Raw genomic sequence first — 22,039 nt, forward strand, 5'->3', positions numbered from 1 at the left:
ACTCTGTGTGACCCCAAAGACAGCAGGGATTCCTCTGTCCACGGGATTCTCCAGGCAAGAGTACTGGAGTGGGTTGTCATGTGTGAGCTTCTACTGTACAGCAAAATGAATCACTCATATATATATGTATGTATGTATATACACATACATGCATCTGGACATATACACCAGGGCTTCTCTGGTGGCTCAGACGGTAAAGAATCTGCCTGCAATGCAGGAGACCTGGGTTTGACCCCTGGGTCAGGAAGCTCCCCAGAGAAGGGAATGGCTACCAGCTCCAGTGTTCTTTGTTAATAATTTATTTATTTATGGCTGTGCTGGGTCTTTGTTGCTGTGAGGGCTTTTCTCCAGTTGCGTTGAGTGGAGGCTACTCTCCAGTTGCTGTGTGCAGGCTTCTCAGTGCAGTGGCTTCTCGTTGCAGAGCACAGGCTCAGTAGTTGCAATCCCTGGGTCTAGAGCACAGGCTCGGTAGTTGCAGTCCCTGGCTCCGGAGCACAGGCTCGGTGGTTGCAGTCCCTGGCTCCAGAGCAAAGGCTCGGTGGTTGCAGTCCCTGGGTCTAGAGCACAGGCTCGGTAGTTGCAGACCCTGGGTCTAGAGCACAGGCTCGGTGGTTGCAGCCCCTGGCTCCGGAGCACAGGCTCGGTAGTTGCAGTCCCTGGCTCCGGAGCACAGGCTCGGTAGTTGCAGTCCCTGGCTCTAAAGCACAGGCTCGGTAGTTGCAGTCCCTGGGTCTAGAGCACAGGCTCGGTGGTTGCAGTCCACAGGCTCGGTGGTTGCAGTCCCTGGGTCTAGAGCACAGGCTCGGTGGTTGCAGTCCCTGGGTCTAGAGCACAGGCTCGGTGGTTGCAGTCCCTGGCTCCGGAGCACAGGCTCGGTGGTTGCAGTCCCTGGGTCTAGAGCATAGGCTCGGTGGTTGCAGTCCCTGGGTCTAGAGCACAGGCTCGGTAGTTGCAGTCCCTGGGTCTAGAGCACAGGCTCGGTGGTTGCAGTCCCTGGGTCTAGAGCACAGGCTCGGTGGTTGCAGTCCCTGGGTCTAGAGCACAGGCTTGGTAGTTGCAGTCCCTGGGTCTAGAGCACAGGCTCGGTGGTTGCAGTCCACAGGCTCGGTAATTGCAGTCCCTGGCTCCAGAGCACAGGCTCGGTGGTTGCAGTCCCTGGGTCTAGAGCACAGGCTCGGTAGTTGCAGTCCCTGGCTCCAGAGCACAGGCTCGGTGGTTGCAGTCCCTGGGTCTAGAGCACAGGCTTGGTGGTTGCAGTCCCTGGCTCCGGAGCACAGGCTCGGTGGTTGCAGCCCCTGGGTCTAGAGCACAGGCTCGGTAGTTGCAGTCCCTGGGTCTAGAGCACAGGCTCGGTGGTTGCAGTCCCTGGGTCTAGAGCACAGGCTCGGTGGTTGCAGTCCCTGGCTCCGGAGCACAGGCTTGGTGGTTGCAGTCCCTGGGTCTAGAGCACAGGCTCGGTGGTTGCAGTCCCTGGCTCCGGAGCACAGGCTCGGTGGTTGCAGTCCCTGGGTCTAGAGCACAGGCTCGGTAGTTGCAGTCCCTGGCTCTAAAGCACAGGCTTGGTAGTTGCAGTCCCTGGGTCTAGAGCACAGGCTCGGTGGTTGCAGTCCACAGGCTCGGTGGTTGCAGTCCCTGGCTCCAGAGCACAGGCTCGGTGGTTGCAGTCCCTGGGTCTAGAGCACAGGATCGGTAGTTGCAGTCCCTGGGTCTAGAGCACAGGCTCGGTGGTTGCAGTCCCTGGGTCTAGAGCACAGGCTCGGTGGTTGCAGTCCCTGGGTCTAGAGCACAGGCTCGGTGGTTGCAGTCCCTGGCTCCGGAGCACAGGCTCGGTGGTTGCAGTCCCTGGGTCTAGAGCATAGGCTCGGTGGTTGCAGTCCCTGGGTCTAGAGCACAGGCTCGGTAGTTGCAGTCCCTGGGTCTAGAGCATAGGCTCGGTAGTTGCAGTTCCTGGCTCCGGAGCACAGGCTCGGTAGTTGCAATCCCTGGCTCCAGAGCACAGGCTCGGTGGTTGCAGTCCCTGGGTCTAGAGCACAGGCTCGGTGGTTGCAGTCCCTGGGTCTAGAGCACAGGCTCGGTGGTTGCAGTCCCTGGGTCTAGAGCACAGGCTTGGTAGTTGCAGTCCCTGGGTCTAGAGCACAGGCTCGGTGGTTGCAGTCCACAGGCTCGGTAATTGCAGTCCCTGGCTCCAGAGCACAGGCTCGGTGGTTGCAGTCCCTGGGTCTAGAGCACAGGCTCGGTAGTTGCAGTCCCTGGCTCCAGAGCACAGGCTCGGTGGTTGCAGTCCCTGGGTCTAGAGCACAGGCTCGGTGGTTGCAGTCCCTGGCTCCGGAGCACAGGCTCGGTGGTTGCAGCCCCTGGGTCTAGAGCACAGGCTCGGTAGTTGCAGTCCCTGGGTCTAGAGCACAGGCTCGGTGGTTGCAGTCCCTGGGTCTAGAGCACAGGCTCGGTGGTTGCAGTCCCTGGGTCTAGAGCACAGGCTCGGTGGTTGCAGTCCCTGGCTCCGGAGCACAGGCTCGGTGGTTGCAGTCCCTGGGTCTAGAGCACAGGCTCGGTGGTTGCAGTCCCTGGCTCCGGAGCACAGGCTCGGTGGTTGCAGTCCCTGGGTCTAGAGCACAGGCTCGGTAGTTGCAGTCCCTGGCTCCAGAGCACAGGCTCGGTAGTTGCAGTCCCTGGGTCTAGAGCACAGGCTCGGTGGTTGCAGTCCCTGGCTCCAGAGCACAGGCTCGGTGGTTGCAGTCCCTGGTCTAGAGCACAGGCTCGGTGGTTGTAGTCCCTGGCTCCAGAGCAAAGGCTCGGTGGTTGCAGTCCCTGGATCTAGAGCACAGGCTCAGTAGTTGCAGTCCCTGGCTCTGGAGCACAGGCTCGGTAGTTGCAGTCCCTGGCTCCGGAGCACAGGCTCGGTAGTTGCAGTCCCTGGCTCCAGAGCAGAGGCTCAATTGTTGGGGTGCACGATCCGAGGCATGTGGGATCTTGTGGGATCAGGGATTGAGCCCATGTCTCCTGCATTTGGCAGGTGGATTCTTGAACACTGAGCCACCAGGAAAGCCCTACTCCAGTATTCTTGCCTGGAGAATTCCATGGACAGAAGAGCCTGGTGGGCTCTATAGTCTGTGGGGTCGCAAAGAGTCAGACACCACTGAGCGACTAACACTTTGGTTTTTTTCCATACATATATCCCTTCTTTTTTCATATATCCTCTCTTCCTAACACTTGTCTCTTTTTAAAATGGACTTTTTATTTTGAAATAGTTTTCAATTGATAGGAAAGTTGAAGATATAGTACAGAGTTCCCATCACCCTCTTACCAAGTTTTCCGTGTTAACATTTTACAGAACCATGGTACATTTGCCAAAATGAAGAAGGCAGCCTTGGTGCATTGCTATGAACTAAACTCTAGACTACTTAGGTTTCATCGTTTTCCCCATGGTGGCCTTTTTCTCTTCCAGGACATTACGTGTTTCATTGTCATAGCTCCTTGGTCTCCTCTGGGCTGTGACAATTCCTCTTCCTTTCCCTGTTTTTCATGACCTTGACACTTTTGAAAAGTTTTGGTCAGGTCTTGTGTTGAATGTCCCTCACTCTGGGCTTGTCTGTTGTTTTTCCCGCATTTAGGCTGAGGTTATAAGTTCTGGGACGGAGAAGGCAATGGCAAGCCACTCCAGTACTCTTGCCTAGAAAATCCCATGGATGGAAGAGCCTGGTAGGCTGCAGTCTGTGGGGTCGCTAAGGGTCAGACACGACTGAGCGACTTCACTTTCACTTTTCACTTTCACACATTGGAGAAGGAAATGGCAACCCACTCCAGTGTTCTTGCCTGGAGAATCCCAGGGACGGGGGAGCCTGGTGGGCTGCTGTCTATGGGGTTGCACAGAGTCGGACACGACTGAAGTGACTTAGCAGCAGCAGCAGCATAAGTTCTGGGAAAGTGTGTGAGGGGGATGCCCTTCTCCTCATGTCATATGGTTTGATGTGATACGATACTATCGCATCGCATCGCATCACACCACACCAGTCACAGCACATCACACCACACCATGGTGTACATCCTGTCAGTCTGGCTCAGGTTTTTTTCTTTTGCTGTAAAGTACAATGAAATACAACATTATTAAGTGTACACTCTCAGAATTTTGGCAAATGCGTTCACCCAGGTAACTCAAACCTCTATCAAAGTAGAGAACATTACTATCAAGCTGAAGTTCAGGCCATCTGATGCGAAGAGCTGACTCATTGGAAAAGACCCTGATGCTGGAAAAGATTAAGAGCAGGAGAAGGGGACGACAGAGGATGAGATGTTTGCATGGCATCACTGACTCAATGGATGTGAGTTTGAGCAAACTCTGGGAGATGGTGAAGGACAGGGAAGCCTGGCATGCGGCAGTCCATGGCATTGCAAAGACTCGGACATGACTTTGTGATTGAACAACAACACTATCACCCCAGAAAGTTCCCCCATGCCCTTCTCATACCCTTCCCACCTCTGCCCTACCTTCCAAGAGATAACCACTCTTCTGCTTTTGTACCTACTATGTTTTGGTTTTGTTTGTTTTAGAATTTGATAGAAATGGAATCTTACATTGTGTTTACACGGCATATTTTTTGTGGTATAATAATTCAATTTAATCCTATAAAGCAATGAAAATGCAGGAACCACAGCTACAATAGATACTCAGGATGAATCTTATTAGCCATGTTGAGTGAGAGAAGCCAGACACAAGAGATTACATCGTGACTAATCCCATTTCTTTAATATTCAAAAGTGGTCAAAAATAATTTATGGCATTACAGGTCAGGAGGGTAGCTAGCATGGGCAGGAGAGAGGGCGTGATCGAGAGAGAGACCAAGGAGGGAGTCAGCTGATGTGTTGTGATTTCCATTGACTTGGCTGGGGATTATACAGGTGGGTGCAATCTTTGTGATAATTCATTAGGCTATACTTTGATGACTGTTGCTTTGTTCTTGGTGTATTACATATCATTAAAATGCTTTAAATATAAGACACTAGTTTATGCCCATCAGTTGTGTGTCTGTGTGTGTATGTGAGTGTATTTGATGATGCCGTGTGTATTCCCTATCTGTTGATGCATAGCAAATTACCTCAAAACTTAGCAGCCAGTTTCTGTGGGTCAGGAATTTCATAGCATCTTAGCTGGGTTTTCCATGGTGTTGCATGTAGGGTGTTGGTTGGGGCTGAAGGTGTATCAAGGTTTGGCTGGGGCTGGCAGAGCCACCTCAGAGGCGGGGCACTCACATGGCTAGTTGGCTGGAGGCCTCAGCATCTCCCCAGGTGGACTTTCCTATCAACCTGCTTGAGTGTCCACATCATGGTTGCTGCCTTCCTCCAGAGATCCCGGAGAGTGCAGAACAATGTTTTCTAGGTTAATACACACCATTTATACTTATCAGTAGTGCATTCCTTGGGCTTCCCTGGTGGCTCAGTGGTAAAGAAGCTACCTGCAATGCAGGAGGCCCAGGTTTGATCCCTGGATCAGGTAGATCTCCTGGAGAAGGGAATGGCTCCCCACTGCAGTATTCTTGTCTGGGAAATCCCATGGACAGAGAAGCACATACACAGTACATTCCTTTTTATTGCTAGGTAATATTCCATTTTATGACTAGATCATAATTTATCAATTCCGTTAATGAATGATGGCTGTCTGGATGCTTTCCAGTTTGGGGCTCTTATGAATAAAGGTGATACGAACATTCTTTTACAAGAATTTTTTAAAAAAATGTTTATTTATGTGTTTGGCTGGCTTGATGTTAGTCGCGGCACACGGGACCTTTGATCTCTGTTGCGGTGTGTGGCTTTTTTAGTTGCAGCATGCGGGAGTTTTAGTTGCAGCATTCAAACTCTTAGATGTGCACTGGGATCTAGCTCTCTGACCAGGGGTTGGACCTGGGCCTCTTGCACTGGGAGTGCAGAGTCTTAACCACTGGACCACCAGGGAAGTCCTGAGATTGGCGTTTTTTCACTCAACACAGTGCTTGGAGATCATCGTGGTGGTCATGTATGTCAGTTGTTCACGCCTTTTTATTGCTGTATAGTGCTCTACTGTATGAACATACCACGGTTTATCTGTTCCCTAATCGAGGGACATTTGGATTATGTCTAGTCTTTGGTGATTACAAATCACCACTCTGCCCAGCAGACGAGTCCTGGCTCTCACTCTCAACTCTCATGCCATCTCCCCAGGCTCTGCCAGGTCTCTGAATTCCTCAGGACCTCTCTTTGCTGCTTAAGGCACAGACATAAAAATATTTGTCAAATCTTCATATCTTACAGACCCAAGAAGACAGAAAACAAATTATATCTGTTAAAATACCAAACACCATTGTTATTTATGATTTATACCTTGTGTGTGTATGTGCGTTGAGTCTGTCTCTTTGTGACCCCATGGACTGTCTCCTGCCAGGCCCCTCTGTCCCTGGAATTTTCCAGGAAAGAATACTGGAGTGGGTTGCCATTTCCTCCTCCAGGGCATCTTCCTGACCCAGGGATTGAACCCGAGTCTCCTGCACTGGCAGGTGGCTTCTTTGTACCACTGCACCCACTGGGCAGCCCAGTAATCTTAGTAGGCCACCTTAAATGCTAAATATTGTTTGTATAACAAAATTTCCCAGGGGGTCCATCACAGAGATAGTTACCTTTTTGCTTGAAAAACATTAGGAATTTAGACATTCATATTATGATAAGCAGATGTTCAAGCTTTCAGGAGGACAGATTCTAAGATTTTTTTCACCCAGCTTTGCTATCTTTGTTAAATAGCAATTCCTTGGGGTGGCTGTTGAAATGAAGAACAAGAGCCATCTAGTGGTTATATTTAAGTGTACAGGTCAAAATAAGTTAAAACATTTGTTTTTGGAATATGTATCCTTTAACTTACATGCTAGCAAGATTATGCTCAAAATCCTCCAAGCTAGACTTTAGCAGTATATGAACTTTCAGATGTACAAGCTGGGTTTAGAAAAGGCAGAGGAACCAGAGATCAAATTGCCAGCATTCATTGGATCGTGGAGAAAGCAAGGGAATTCCAGAAAAACATCTTTCTCATTGGAGGATAATTGCTTTACAGTGTTGTGTTAATTTCAGCTGTACAGCAGTGTGAATCAGCTGTAATTATAATACATCCTCTCTCTTTTGAGACTCCCTCCCACTCCCCCCTCCCCCACCCCATCCCTCTAAGTCACCACAGAACACTGGACCGAGCTCCCTGTGCTATAGAGGAGGTTCCCGCTAGTCCTTTGTCTTATCCATGGGAGTGTATGTATGTCAGTCCCAACCTCCCAGTTCATACTGCCCTCCCGTCTCCGCACAGCCCCACCCCAGCCACATGTCCATTCTCTAAGTCTGCATTTCTGTTCCTACCCTGCAAATATGAAGCCTTCCTTTCTTTTCATTTTGACCCCCTGTGTTGACCACACAGCCTGTGTCACACACACACTGGCCTCCCTTGACACAACAGTATCAAACGAGTTACAGGGAGACCCAGCAAAGATGTCTGTTCTGTCAGATCTCTGGGTCCAAAGGCTCCATTCACAGTCAGTTCAAGGTCTTAACACCTATTTTGTTTCCATTTGTCACAGGTATGATTTGAATCTGGATGAAATGAGAACTTTGACATTTCAGAGAGTGACATTTACCATGGGTCTACCTGTGTTAAAACGTGCAATTCAGGAGCAGGTAAGTCTCACTGTTATTATGGTGTCAAGTGTGCGAGTGGATAAGAGAGACAGAAAGATTTTGTTTTGCTTTGTTTGCTTTTTCGACCTGTGGAAGGAAGCACATTAATCTTGTCCTGGGGAAAGCAGACAATTTGGTCGGTATGGGAGTGGCTCCTTCACCCTCCCTTTCTGCCCCCTTCCTGTCAATCTAATTGACATTCACTTCTCTCAAGCCCACAGGCCAGGAAGTAGGAGAATCAGCAAAGGTAGTAAAACAGTTGTTCACAAAGCAAGTATGATTTGGGGTTTCAAATTCAAATATCTGAGAAATGTAATAATAAAATTATAAAAATAAATTTATTTTACAGGCTTTTCGAGCATTTTAGTCCTGTCAAAAATGGGGATGAGTCTTGTTTGTCTAAAAATTGCCAATCTCAATGCAGTGAAATTATTTTAGTCAATTTAGCCTTGCTAAAAAGAGAGAAGGAAAGAAGCAAAGAAAATGTGATGAGAGGATTCCTTTGTGAGGCTAGCATTGGGAGCTCTATATTTAGCCAAGTTTAAGTCCATTCCATATAGTCCATTAAGTACATTCCATATAGTCAAAGCTATGGTTTTTCCAGTAGTCTTGTATGGATGTGAGAGTTAGACCGTAAAGAAGGCCGAGTCCAACAGAATTGGTGCTTTTGAACTGTGTTGCTGGAGAAGACTCTTGAGAGTCCCTTGAACTGCAAGGAGATCAACCCAGTCAGTCTTAAAGGAAGTCAACCCTGAATATTCATTGGAGGGACTGATGCTGAAGCTGAAGCTCCAGAACTTTGGCCACTTTATGAGAAGAACTGACTCATTGGAAAAGACCCTGATGCTGGGAAAGATTGAGGGCAGGAGGTGAAGGGGGTGACAGAGGATGGGATGGTTGGATGGCATCATTGACTCAATAGCCATGAGTTTGAGCAGGCTCTGGGAGACAGTGAAGGCCAGGAGAGCCTGGTGTGCTGCAGTCCATGGGGTCGCAAAGAGTCAGACACGACTGAGTGACTGGAGACCAACAACAGAGCCCCATCATGCAGCCTCATAGCTTCCTTAAACCCCGCATTTTATGCAGGAACAATATGCCTCCTGGTGAGACCCCTGGGGGCAGGGCCTGAACTGGGGATGAGCTGCCTTAGCTGCTGAGGAGCTGAATATACTCTGCAGTGAGCCCTGTCCCCTCTCTGCCCCCCATGGTTTGTAGAGGGAGAGGCTGAGGACCAAACCTGTGGGAGTCTTGCCCATTCGGGAGACCATGGGGCCTTGTTTCTCTGTGGAATGTGAACCAGAGCCAGTGGGGGCCTGAGGTCATTGGTTGAGACCAGATCCCACCCCCTCACCCACCTTGGTTGGCTGTCTGTCCTGGGGAGGCAGGGACAGAAGTCAGCATCTTCTCGTCAGGAGGGAGTTATAGGCAGAGCTTTGGTATCTCCTGGTGAGGTCCTGCAGTCCTGAAGTGACAGGGGCACAGCATTGCCACCCTTAGATGGAGAGCGTGTGCAAAGAAACACCCACAGGACAGGGTGACGCATGCTGGGCAAAGCCTGGAAAATAGTTTTGCACCAATCAGAACATACTGGCAAAGTAGATGTCCAAACTGGTGAACTGCCTCTAAATGGAGCATACATTTAGAAGTGAATGCAACCAACCAAACAGCCAATTAACCTACCAACCAACCTACCAGCCAAACAGCCTACCAACCTGCCAACTAGTGACCAACCAGGAAAACAACCAACCAACCAACCAACTAACCAACCAACCAACCAACCAGTCAACCTACCAACCAACCTACCTACCTACCAACCTGCCAACTAACGAACCAACCAACCTACCAACCAGCAAAATAAACAACCAGCCTACCAACCAACTAACCAACAAAACAATCAACCAACCAAATTACCAACCAAACAGCCCACCAACCAACCGACCAAACATGAGGAAACCCTAATCCCTCTTTGCTTTCAGCTGCTTTCTCCATCTCAGCCTGGCCTCCAAATGCATCCAGCCTGCGGCTGGGGGGAAGGTAAGAACTTGACATGGGGGCCAGTCTCCTGCCCCTTTAGTCGGCTCATTATGTCTAAGGCTTAACTTAGTGTCAAAATTCAAGACCAGGACGTGAGAGTTGATCCTTTAATGACGTTTACCAGTTTCAGCCTGACCCCCATGTCTGAAGGAATAGCCTGTGTACTCTTGCTCCCCATGAAGCATGTGAAGCCCTGCATCCAATTACCTTCCTGTTGCCTTGGCTCCCTCTGAGGTCCTCAGCGGCCAGACAGCTCTGTCCTGGATGATTAGGTATGATTCCTCTGGGAGGCACAGGACTGGCCTTGGATGATCCCTCCAGTTCATTTCTGTTACTTATTTCAGGCTGTTTGGCACTTCTCTCTGTGTGAATTACAAAAGTCAAAAAGCCTGAAGGAAATTAGTCGGTCATCGATCACCAGGGCACAGGCTCTTCTTGGGGGACAGGTGTCCTAAGATTCAGCAGCACATCTGTGTGTAAAGACTCTCAAATTCCACCCCGTGAACAGCTGGAGGAGCTGTCCACAGCCAGTAATTCTAGAAGAAGTGTATGAGTCATTCATGATTTATCTGCTTCTCCCTGAAATTTTTGAGTCATGGCTGCACTGCCCTTTCAGAGAGTAGTCCAAGTCCTTCCATCTTTCCCTGGCCCTCGTGTTGCTCTTCACTTTCGGGGCCAGTCTGCCGAGCACCCAGGCAGAGGGTGGCATGTAACGTGTGATGACATTGTTCCTGTAGACGGACGAGGAGCGAGCCTCGTTTGTCTCAAGTCTCGGCAGACAGCCCGCAGGCTGAGAAGAGGCCATTAAAATGTTTCCACTCTGTCTTCCCCGCTCTGTCATCTGCAGTAGATTAGAGGTGTTTCGATAATTTAAAAAGGAAAACAGTATCTGACCTTGACTACAGAGCATATACACTTGCACATGTGCGTGCACACACACACACAGACAAACACACACACAGTGTGAATAATCTCATCGCACCTTTTTGACTCTTCCTGCACCTTTTTCCAGTGACATCATCTTTATGGCCCTCAGTCAACTCTCTCCTCTGTCCCGAGAATTCAGGACCAGGTCCTGGGTGGTGGAAGTCCTGGCTCCCAAAATTTCCAGATGAAGACACAGAGGACCCAGTTGGGACATCTGTTTTGTGGAAGCGCTGGGACTGGACCCCATCCCCTTCCTCGGGTGCCTGGTCCCATCTCCTCAAACACTCGTCCATGGAGGCTGATGGTCTGCACCCAAATCACCGTAACTAGTAACAACAGCTCACGTTTACTAAATTCGTATTTTGGGCCAGTTACAGCTCTAAGAACTTTGAATGGATGACCTCACTTAGTATTCCTGACATCCTTAAAGGTATTCCCATTTTACAGATGAGTAAACTCAGGCTGAGGAATTGACCAGAGGTCATAGGGAATGGACGGAGAAGGCAATGGCGAGCCACTCCAGTACTCTTGCCTGGAAAATCCCATGGATGGAGGAGCCTGGTGGGCTGCAGTCCATGGGGTCGCTAAGGGTCAGACACGACTGAGTGACTTCACTTTCACTTTCACACATTGGAGAAGGAAATGGCAACCCACTCCAGTGTTCTTGCCTGGAGAGTCCCAGGGACGGGGGAGCCTGGTGGGCTTCCGTCTATGGGGTCACACAGAGCTGGACACGACTGGAGTGACTCAGCAGCAGCAGCGGGAATGGAGACCCGCTCGAGTACTCGTGACTGGAAAATATGTACACACACAAGTGGTAAGCTGTGTGTGTAACTGCTGGAGTGCAGATTCAAAGCCAGGGCGGTTGCTTCCTGAGCTGACTCAAATCGAGTGATTTCACCCCAGGGTGCACTCAGAATCCCCCGAAGGAGCCTTCCAAACTCTTGCCACCCAGGATGTCGGTCAGCGCAATCAGATCGGCGTTTACATCTTTCAGGTGACTCAGGGTGCGCCCTGGCTTGAGTACTGAAGCACTGACCTTCTTTCTCGGTGCCCGGTAATGTCTCTCTAGATTGTTCCCATTCGGCATTTGGTCCCTGCCAATCATGGTTCGTATCAATAACCTCAGATATGCAGATGACACCAGCCTTATGGCAGAAAGCAAAGAAGAACTGAAGAGCCATTGATGAAAGTGAAAGAGGAGAGTGAAAAAGCTGGCTTAAACTCAACATTCAAAAAACTAAGATCATGGCATCCGGTCCCATCACGTCATGGCAAATAGATGGGGAAACAGTGGAAACAGTGTCAGACTTTATTTTCTTGGGCTCCAAAATCACTGTAGATGGTGACTGCAACCATGAAATGAAAAGACGCTTACTCCTTGGAACAAAAGCTATGACCATCCTAGACAGCATATTAAAAAGCGGAGACATTACTTTGCCAACAAAGGTCCATCCAGTCAAAGCTATGGTTTTTCCAGTAATCATGTATGGATGCGAGAGTTGGACTGTGAAGAAAGCTGACCGCTAAAGAATTTATACTTTTGAAGTTTGGTGTTGGAGAAGACTCTTGAGAGTCCCTTGGACTGCAAGGAGATCCAACCAGTCCATCCTAAAGGAGATCAGTCCTGGGTGTTCATTGGAAGGACTGATGCTGAAGCTGAAGCTTCAATACTTTGGCCACCTGATGCGGAGAACTGATTCACTGGAAAAGACTCTGATGCTGGGAGGGACTGGGGGCAGGAGGAGAAGGGGATGACAGAGGTTGAGATGGTCGGATGGCATCACCGACTCGATGGACATGAGTTTGAGCAAGCTCCGGGAGTTGTTGATGGACAGGGAAGCCTGGAGTGCTGCAGTCCATGGGGTCGCAAAGAGTCAGACAGGACTGAGTGATTGAACTGAATCATGGTTTGGGGCTGAGAGAAGGAAATGGCAACCCACTCCAGTGTTCTTGCCTGGAGAATCCCAGGGACAGGGGAGCCTGGTGGGCCGCCATCTATGGGGTCACACAGAGTCGGACACGACTGAAGTGACTTAGCAGCAGCAGCAGCAGCAGCAGGGATACTTCATCTTAATATTTCCTTTTCCCAGGAGGGAGACAGTGGGTCTCAGGCTATTCTTGGCCAAGTGTAGGAGGAATGGGGACGGGTATCTGGATAATGAAGCCCCACTGCATCCGTGACTGCTTCCTCCACCCCCGCCCCAACTGTCTTCTCTCCCACCCTGAGTTCTTCTCATCCTCACTAACATGAGCCACGTGGGCTGTGGGTGTGGTAGCATAGTTATTATCTAAGCCAGTGGTTCTCAAAGCATGATCTGAGGACCCCTCGGGGTTACTCAAGACCCTTTCACATATTGACTCTACCTGAGAAGTAGACGTCAGCTGCCTGCATGCATGGCAGCAGGTTTTCATCATCAACTTCAGCCAGAACAGCATAGGGCAGAACTCCGAGTGCAGAAGCAGGCGTGAGAGGCCAGCTGTCTTTTATTAAACCAGATGCCAAAACAATTTGTAAAAATGCAAAACAATACCATTCTGCTCATTGATTTTTTTTGGCTTGAAAATGATGGTTGTTTTTCATAAGAATTATGTCATTTACATTAACATGTAATAGGTTCATTATTGTTTTTAAATGAGTAAATATTTTAGAAATTCTCAGCTTTAATTGTATGGCAACTTGATAGATACAACCTGTGTAAACAAAAGCTCTTTGGAATCTGAGATAAGTTTTAGGAGTGTTTTGTTCAGTTGCCAAGACTCTTTGCAATCCCATTGACTGCACCACACCAGGCTTCCCTGTCCTTCACTATCTTCCAGAGTTTGCTCAAATTCATGTCCATTGCGTTGGTGATGCCATCCAACCATCTCATCCTCTGTTACCTGCTTCTCCTCTTGCCCTCAGTTTTTCCCAGCCAGGGTCTTTTCCAGTGAATCAGCTCTTCGCATCAGGTGGCCAAAGTATTGGAGCTTCAGCATCAGTCCTTCCAATGAATATTCAGGGTTGATTTCCTTTAGGATTGACTGGTTTGATCTCTTTGTAGTCCAAGGGACTCTCAAGAGTCTTCCCCAACACCACAGTTCAAAAGCATCAATTCTTTGGCACTCAGCCTTCTTTATAGTCCAACTCTCACATCCACATGTGGCTAATGAAATTATGCTTTATTATACTGTAATTATTATTTCCATCAGAATTTTAGAGACTTCCCTTGTAGCTCAGTTGGTAAAGAATCCACCTGTAGTGCAAGAGACCCGGGTTTGGAAATGGCAAACCCTGGAGAAGGACCCTGGAGACCCTGGAGAAGGAAATGGCCACCCACTCCAGTATTCTTGCCTATTCTTGCCTGGGAAATCCCTTGGACAGAGGAGCCTGGTGGGCTACAGTCCATGGGGTCACAAAAGTTGGACTCAACTTAGTAACTAAGCCACCACCATACTGTAATTATTATTTCAATCAGAATTTTAGATAGTGTCTGTTTGGTATGGTTTGGGTTTTTATATTTAGAGACATATCTGGGGCAAGGGGGTGGTCAGATCTGGAATGGAATAAGCTTCAAAAGTCTGCTCCCCTTAGAAGGCATCAGGGAGTGGGGATCACTACTGCTTTCTTCATGAACCCTGAGAAAAGGAGCAGTCTTTTCCAGGAAGCCATTACACTGACGCTGTTGGCGTGTTGCAGAAAGGACCTGAGCAGAGGATATGCCAGGAGGCTGAGGCTGTCCACCACTCCTCTGGTCCCACCCGGGCCTGCTCTGTTGCCCACCATTGCCAGCACAACTACCAGGCACACCTGCTCCACCTGCCCTGGGACTGGTTCCTGACCTCCTTTGAGTTCTTGGCTCCCACACCCTGGCCTTGGCTCTGCCCTTGGCCTCCGGCTTTTGTTTGTGTCGGCACCTGGGGGCCTGATAGGCTGCCGTGTGCTAGGTCACACGTGCTGTCTCTGGAAGGAGGCCCTGTCCCAGCCCCAGCTCCGTGACTTGGGCCCTGGCCGCCTGGCCAGCACTTTGGTTGGGTCAGCCCTGGCCCATGGGAAGCCCTGTAGGATTTGAGCAGAGATGACAGGACAGAGTGAGGGCCTGTTTACAGAAGTTCCTCTGTGTAGATTGGCACCTGAACAGAGTTGTCATCTGTAACGGCTACAGGAATTATTTGAAAGGGTGGGCCAGGGACTCCACTGCAGCTGTGGGCTTGGTGCTATTTATTTATTGCACTGGAAACCATCCTGCGTAATGGAAATTTCTCAATTTAAGGTGCAATGATTCTTCTTGCATTGAACTATTATGTTAAACATAACAATAGTGATTACCTGTTATCGTTTGCTAAGTCCCTGCTATGTGCCAAGAGAGGTGAGTCATTCATTTTACAATCATTTATTGAATGCCTACTACAAAGTAGTAGCTCGAGAGGCAGTGAGCAAGACAGGTGAAAATATACCCGCATTACGGAGTTTACATTTTAGGCAGCAGACTAATAAAGAAGTAAATTTATGTCGAATGGTTGTTGATGCTAGAGATAAAAATCAAGCATGGTAAACTGGAAAAGAAGTAACCCTATCTCTGTCCACAGATGATATGATTTTAGAAAACCCTAAAGATTCCGCTACAAACTGTTAGAACTGATAAACAAATTTGGTAAAGTTGCAAGGTACACAATCCATCACTCTTTTCTATTAAAATTCACATAAAATAGTGCACTTCCCATTAAGAGCTAAGTAAGCTCATGAATCAGACTGGTAAGGTCAATACAGTACATTCTTCAATGGGTGCTGTCAGTATTGGTAAGTTACATGATTACACTAATCATCATAAAATTTCCAAGGTAGCTAGGAATTTGGTAGGAAGCATATGCTGCCAAGCGAAGAGGCATTAAATTTAAGGCAAGAATCTGGAAAATCTGGAACCGTCAAAATGCTGCAGTAACGTTGTGACAGATGAAAAATGTCTTTGGACAGAGCCGTGGGAATGTCGTTTTCCATCATTCCTCTTCTGGGCTGTCCTGGAGTAGTCAAGGCCCTTGGGCAGGACAGAGGACAGTGGCGACAGGCAGCCTTTGTTACAGAATTCTCCCAGCACTGTGCTCAGGGGCCCCACTCTGTGGCCTCAGGGGAGAATCAGCCAAGAATAAGGAATAGCCGAGAGCAAGAAGGGTCAGTTGTGGGGGCCACAGTGAGAACCCTGGATTTGTTTTGCAAAGGTGACTGGAGTCATAGGAGGGTTTTCCTCAAGGGTGATAGGGAAGCACAGTATAATGCTTATTTTATTTTTCTAGTTTTTGGCCACACAGCACAGCATGGAATCTTAGTTCCCTGACCAGAGATTGAACCTATGCCCCCTGCAGTAGAAGTATAGTATCTCAACCACTGGATTGCCAGGGAAGTCCTGTAATGCTTATTTTGAAAGTATTATAGTATCTTGATCAAAATTTACAAGTTGATTCAAAAAATGTACATGGAAATGCAAAAGTCCTGGAATCATTAAAGCAGTTCTAAAAAATGACACATTTGGAGAACTCTCATTATTTGATTTCAAGACTTGTTCAAAAGTGCCTCAAGATTATGTGGTATTGGCATAAGGTTAGACACACAGATTAATGGGACAGAGTAGAGAGTCCGAAAATAAATCCACACATGTGTGATCAGTAGAGTTCTGGACAGTGTTGCCAAGGCAATTCAATGGGAAAATAAAAGTCTTCTCAATAAATGGTGCTGGAATGACTTATAAACTTATAGAAAAAAGTTAGCTTTGATCCCTACCTCACGCTACGCACAAAAATAATTTGATGTATTATACACCTAAAGAGGAGGGTGAAAAAGTTGGCTTAAAGCTCAACATTTAGAAAACTATAAGATCATGGCATCTGGTCTCATGACTTCATGGGAAATAGATGGGGAAACAGTGGAAACAGTGTCAGATTTTGGTTTTTTTGGGCTCCAAAATCACTGTGGATGCTGATTGCAGCCATGAAATTAAAAGACGCTTGCTCCTTGGAAGGAAAGTTATGACCAACCTAGATAGCTTATAAAAAAGCAGAGACATTACTTTGTCAACAAAGGTCCGTCTAGTCAAGGCTATGGTTTTTCCAGTGGTCATGTATGGATATGAGAGTTGGACTGTGAAGAAAGCTGAGTGCCGAAGAATTGATGCTTTTGAACTGTGGTGTTGGAGAAGACTCTTGAGAGTCCCTTGGACTGCAGGGAGATCCAACCAGTCCATTCTAAAGGAGATCAGTCCTGGGTCTTCATTGGAAGGACTGATGCTAAAGCTGAAACTCCAATACTTTGGCCACCTCATGGGAACAGTTGACTCACTGGAAAAGACTGATGCTGGGAGGGATTGGGGGCAGGAGGAGAAGGGAACAACAGAGAATGAGGTGGCTGGATGGCATCACCGACTCAATGGACATGAGTTTGAGTGAACTCCGGGAGTTGGTGATGGATAGGGAGGCCTGGCGTGCTGTGATTCATGGGGTTGCAAAGAGTCAGACGTGAGTGAACGACTGAACTGAACTGAACTGATACACCTAAACATAAATTCCACAATTACAGAGTTTGTGGAAGAACAAAGGAGAAGGCAGAGGTTTCTTAGAGAGGACATCAGATGCTAAACACATAAAAGAAAAAGAACTGATAAATTGATCTTTATCAAAATTAAAAGCTGTGTTCATCAAAAGACATCATGAAGACAAGAAAAAGACAATCTACAAACCAGAAAAGAATGCCTACAATGCATATATCTGAAAAAATTATGTCCAGATACAAAAGACTTGTACCCAGAACATATAGAGTTCTTAGAGCTAAATGCTAAAAAGATAAACTATTCAATGTAAAAAAATGGGCCAAAGACTTGAATACGCCCTTTATAAAAGGGTCCAAATGGCCAATAAGCATAGAAAAATGTGCTCAGCATCTTCAGTCATCTGAGAAATGCACATTTAAATCATAATGAGGGGCTTTCCTGGTGGCTGGGTGGCTCAGACTCCGAGCTTGCAGTGTAGGGGCCCAGGTTTGATCCGTGGTCAGGCAGCTAGATCCCACATGCTGCAACTAAGGGTTCTCATGTAGGCGTGAAGATCTGGTACAGCCAAACAAACCCAGCCAGCCAGCCAACAAACCAAAGAGCCCACGTGAGATGACATCACAAGCCCTTGAGAATAGCTGAAGGTGGGAAAGACAATACTGATGAGGATTTGGAGAAACTAGAATTCTCACACACTGTTGGTTGGAGTGGAAAATGGTATAGTCATTTTGCACAAGTGTTCAGCAATTCCTTACAACCCTTTAACCAACAGTTGCATTCCTGGGGGTTTACAGCAGAGAAATGGAAACACATATCCCCAAAAAGACTTGTTCATGAATACTTAAACTTTACTTGAAATAACCCCATGCTGAAAACAACATAAATGTCCATCAATAAGGGACTGGACAAATTGTGGAACATTTGCAGATGGAAAACTACTCAGCCATAAAAAAGAATGAATGACAGATACTGAGAACAACATGGATGCCTTCTGCCCAGAAGAAGACAGATATGAAAGTATATACTGTACAGTTCCATTTTCGTAAGTTCAAGAAGACGAAAGGTTAGTGAATATTGATGAAAAGAGAACAGTGGTTGCCTGTGGGGGTGGTGACCCTGTAAAGGAGAATGAGGGCACTTTCTTGGTGGCACCATGATCTTAATTGGCATGATGGTTACACAGGTAGATAATGGACCAGAACTCATGCACTTAAACTCTGTGCATTTCACTGTATGTAAATTTTGCCTTAATACTAAGATCATCCTGGCTGATATTTGGGGCAGAGTGCAACAGGAGGCCAGCTGAAAGGCTCATAGAATAGTCCAGGTTCAAGATGGTGATGGGAGATGTAAGAAGTGAACAGACTTGGGACCCCTTTTGGAGGGAGGGTTAGGACCAGGTAGCCCAGTAGGCAAGAGTCTTGTTTAAAGCAGGCCCCAGAGGACTGAATCCTTGAAGCTCACTTACTTATTCTATTTGTATGTTTTACTCTGGTTCATTTTCTTTCTAAAATAATTTAAGGTTGATTATAATACAGGACATGTATTCAGTTCAGTTGCTCAGTCATGTCCGACTCTTTGTGACCCCATGGACTGCAGCACGCCAGGCTTCCCTGTCCATCACCAACTCCCAGAGCTTACTCTGACTCATGTCCTTCAAGTTCGTGATGCCATCCAACCATCTCATCCTCTGTCGTCCCCTTCTCCTCCTGCCTTCAGTCTTTCCCAGCATCAGGGTCTTTTCCAGTGACTGAGTTCTTCACATCAGTTGGCCAAACTAGTGGAGTTTCAGCTTCAGTTTCAGTCCTTCCAATGAATATTCAGGATTGATTTCCTTTAGGATTGACTGGTTGGATCTCCCAGCAGTCCAAGAGACTCTCAAGAGTCTTCTCCAACACCACAGTTCAAAAGCAGCAATTCTTTGGTGGTCAGCTTTCTTTATACTCCAACTCTCACATCCATACATGACTATTGGAAAAACCATAGCTTTGACTAGATGGACCTTTGTTGGCAAAGTAATGACTCTGTTTTTTAATATGCTGTCTAGGTTGGTCATTCAAGGCAAATTGGAAGTGGTCAAACAGGAGATGGCAAGAGTGAACATAGACATTCTAGGAATAAGTGAACTAAAATGGACTGGAATGGGTGAATTTAACTCAGATGACCATTATATCTACTGCTGTGGGCAGGAATCCCTTAGAAGAAATGGAGTAGCCATCATGGTCAACCAGAGAGTCCGAAATGCAGTACTTAGATGCAATCTTAAAAACAACAGAATGATTTCTGTTTGTTTCCAAGGCAAACCATTCAATATTACAGTAATCCAGGCCTATGCCCCAACCAGTAACACTGAAGAAGCCGAAGTTGAATGGTTCTATGAAGACCTACAAGACCTTTCAGAACTAACACCCAAAAAAGATGTCCTTTTTCATTATAGGGGGCTGGAATGCAAAAGTAGGAAGTCAGGAAACACCTGGAGTAACAGGCAAATTTGGCCTTGGAGTACAGAATGAAGCAGGGCAGAGGCTAATAGAGTTTTGCCAAGAGAATGCACTGGTCATAGCAAACACCCTCTGCCAACAACACAAGAGAAGACTCTACACATGGACATCACCAGATGGTCAACACTGAAATCAGATTGATTATATTCTTTGCAGCCAAAGATGGAGAAGCTCTATACAGTTAGCAAAAACAAGACCAGGAGCTGACTGTGGCTCAGATCATGAACTCCTTATTGTCAAATTCAGACTTAAATTGAAGAAAGTAGGGAAAACCACTAGACCATTCAGATATGACCTAAATGAAATCCCTTATGATTATACAGTGGAAGTGAGAAATAGATTTAAGGGACTAGATCTGATAGATAGAGTGCCTGATGAACTATGGACGGAGGTTCGTGACTTTGTACAGGAGACAGGGACCAAGACCATCCCCATGGAAAAGAAATGCAAAAAAGCAAAATGGCTGTCAGAGGAGGGCTTACAAATAGCTGTGAAAAGAAGAGAAGCGAAAAGCAAAGGAGAAAAGGAAAGATATAAGCATCTGAATGCAGAGTTCCAAAGAATAGCAAGGAGAGATAAGAAAGCCTTCCTCAGCGATCAATACAAAGAAATAGAGGAAAACAACAGAATAGGAAAAACAAGAGATCTCTTCAAGAAAATTAGAGATACCAAGGGAACATTTCATGCAAAGATGGACTCGATAAAGGACAGAAATGGTATGGACCTAACAGAAGCAGAAGATATTAAGAAGAGGTAGCAAGAATACACAGAAGAACTGTACAAAAAAGATCTTCACGACCAAGATAGTCATGATAACGTGATCACTGACCTAGAGCCAGCCATCTTGGAATGTGAAGTCAAGTGGGCCTTAGAAAGCATCACTATGAACAAAGCTAGTGGAGGTGATGGAATTCCAGTTGAGCTATTTCAAATCTTGAAAGATGATGCTGTGAAAGTGCTGCACTCAATATGCCAGCAAATTTGGAAAACTCAACAGTGGCCACAGGACTGGAAAAGGTCAGTCTTCATTCCAATCCCAAAGAAAGGCAATGCCAAAGAATGCTCAAACTACCACACAATTGTACTCATCTCACACGCTAGTAAAGTCATGCTCAAAATTCTCCAAGTCAGGCTTCAGGAATATGTGAACTGTGAACTCCGAGATGTTCAAGCAGGTTTTAGAAAAGGCAGAGGCACCAGATAAAATTGCCAACATCCGCTGTATCATGGAGAAAGCAAGAGAGTTCCAGAAAAACATCTATTTCTGCTTCATTGACTATGCCAAAGCCTTTGACTGTGTGGATCACAAAAAACTGTGGAACATTCTGAAAGAGATGGGGATACCAGACAACCTGACCTGCCTCCTGAGGAACCTGTATGCAGGTCAGGAAGCAACAGTCAGAACTGTACATGGAACAATAGACTGGTTCCAAGTAGGAAAGGGAGTACGTCAAGGTTGTATATTGTCATCCTGCTTATTTAACTTATAGCAGAGTACATCATGAGGAACGCTGGGCTGGAAGAAGCACAAGCTGGAATCCAGATTGCCGGGAGAAATATCAATAACCTCAGATATGCAGATGACACCTCCTTATGGCAGAAAGTGAAGAGGAACTCAAAAGCCTCTTGAGGAAAGTGAAAGAGGAGAGTGAAAAGGTTGGCTTGAAGCTCAACATTCAGAAAACAAAGATCATGGCATCTGATCCCATCACTTCATGGGAAATAGATGGGAAAACAGTGGAAATAGTGTCAGACTTTATTTTTTTGGGCTCCAAAATCACTGCGGATGCTGATTGCAGCCATGAAATTAAAAGACGCTTGCTCCTTGGAAGGAAAGTTCTGACCAACCTAGATAGTATATTAAAAAGCAGAGACATTACTTTGCCAACAAAGGTCCGTCTAGTCAAGGCTATGGTTTTTCCCGTGGTCATGTATGGATGTGAGAGTTGGACTGCGAAGAAAGCTTATCACCGAAGAATTGATGCTTTTGAACTGTGGTGCTGGAGAAAACTCTTGAGAGTGCCCTGGACTGCAAGGAGATCCAACGAGTCCATTCTAAAGGAGATCAATCCTGGGTGTTCATTGGAAGGACTGATGCTAAAGCTGAAACTCTAATACTTTGGCCACCTCATGCGACGAGTTGACTCACTGGAAAAGACTCTGATGCTGGGAAGGATTGGGGGCGGGAGGAGAAGGGGACGACAGAGAATGAGATCGCTGGATGGCATCACCGACTCGATGGACATGAGTTTGAGTGAGCTCCGGGAGTTGGTGATGGACAGGGAGGCCTGGCGTGCTGTGATTCATGGGGTTGTAAAGAGTCGGAAACAACTGAGCGATTGAACTGAACTGAGGTTGGACATAACTTTTCTTCCAAGA

The 22,039-nt window shown here is 47.1% G+C and overlaps 1 protein-coding gene across 2 annotated transcripts in view; it reads left to right on the forward strand.

The window, feature by feature from the left end:
* ACOXL (acyl-CoA oxidase like) overlaps window positions 1–22,039 on the forward strand; it is a 354,770-nt gene that overhangs the window by 20,432 nt on the left and 312,299 nt on the right. For both annotated transcript variants that reach the window (XM_088841686.1, XM_088841687.1), the window contains exon 2: window positions 7,584–7,680. In XM_088841686.1, coding sequence (XP_088697812.1) covers window positions 7,584–7,680 — 97 coding nt within the window. The remainder of the gene's footprint in view (window positions 1–7,583; window positions 7,681–22,039) is intronic.

Source organism: Moschus berezovskii, chromosome 11, assembly GCF_049115385.1.
Source record: "Moschus berezovskii isolate FMDL1 chromosome 11, NW_MosBer_1.0, whole genome shotgun sequence".
Classification (NCBI taxonomy): Eukaryota; Metazoa; Chordata; class Mammalia; order Artiodactyla; family Moschidae; genus Moschus; species Moschus berezovskii.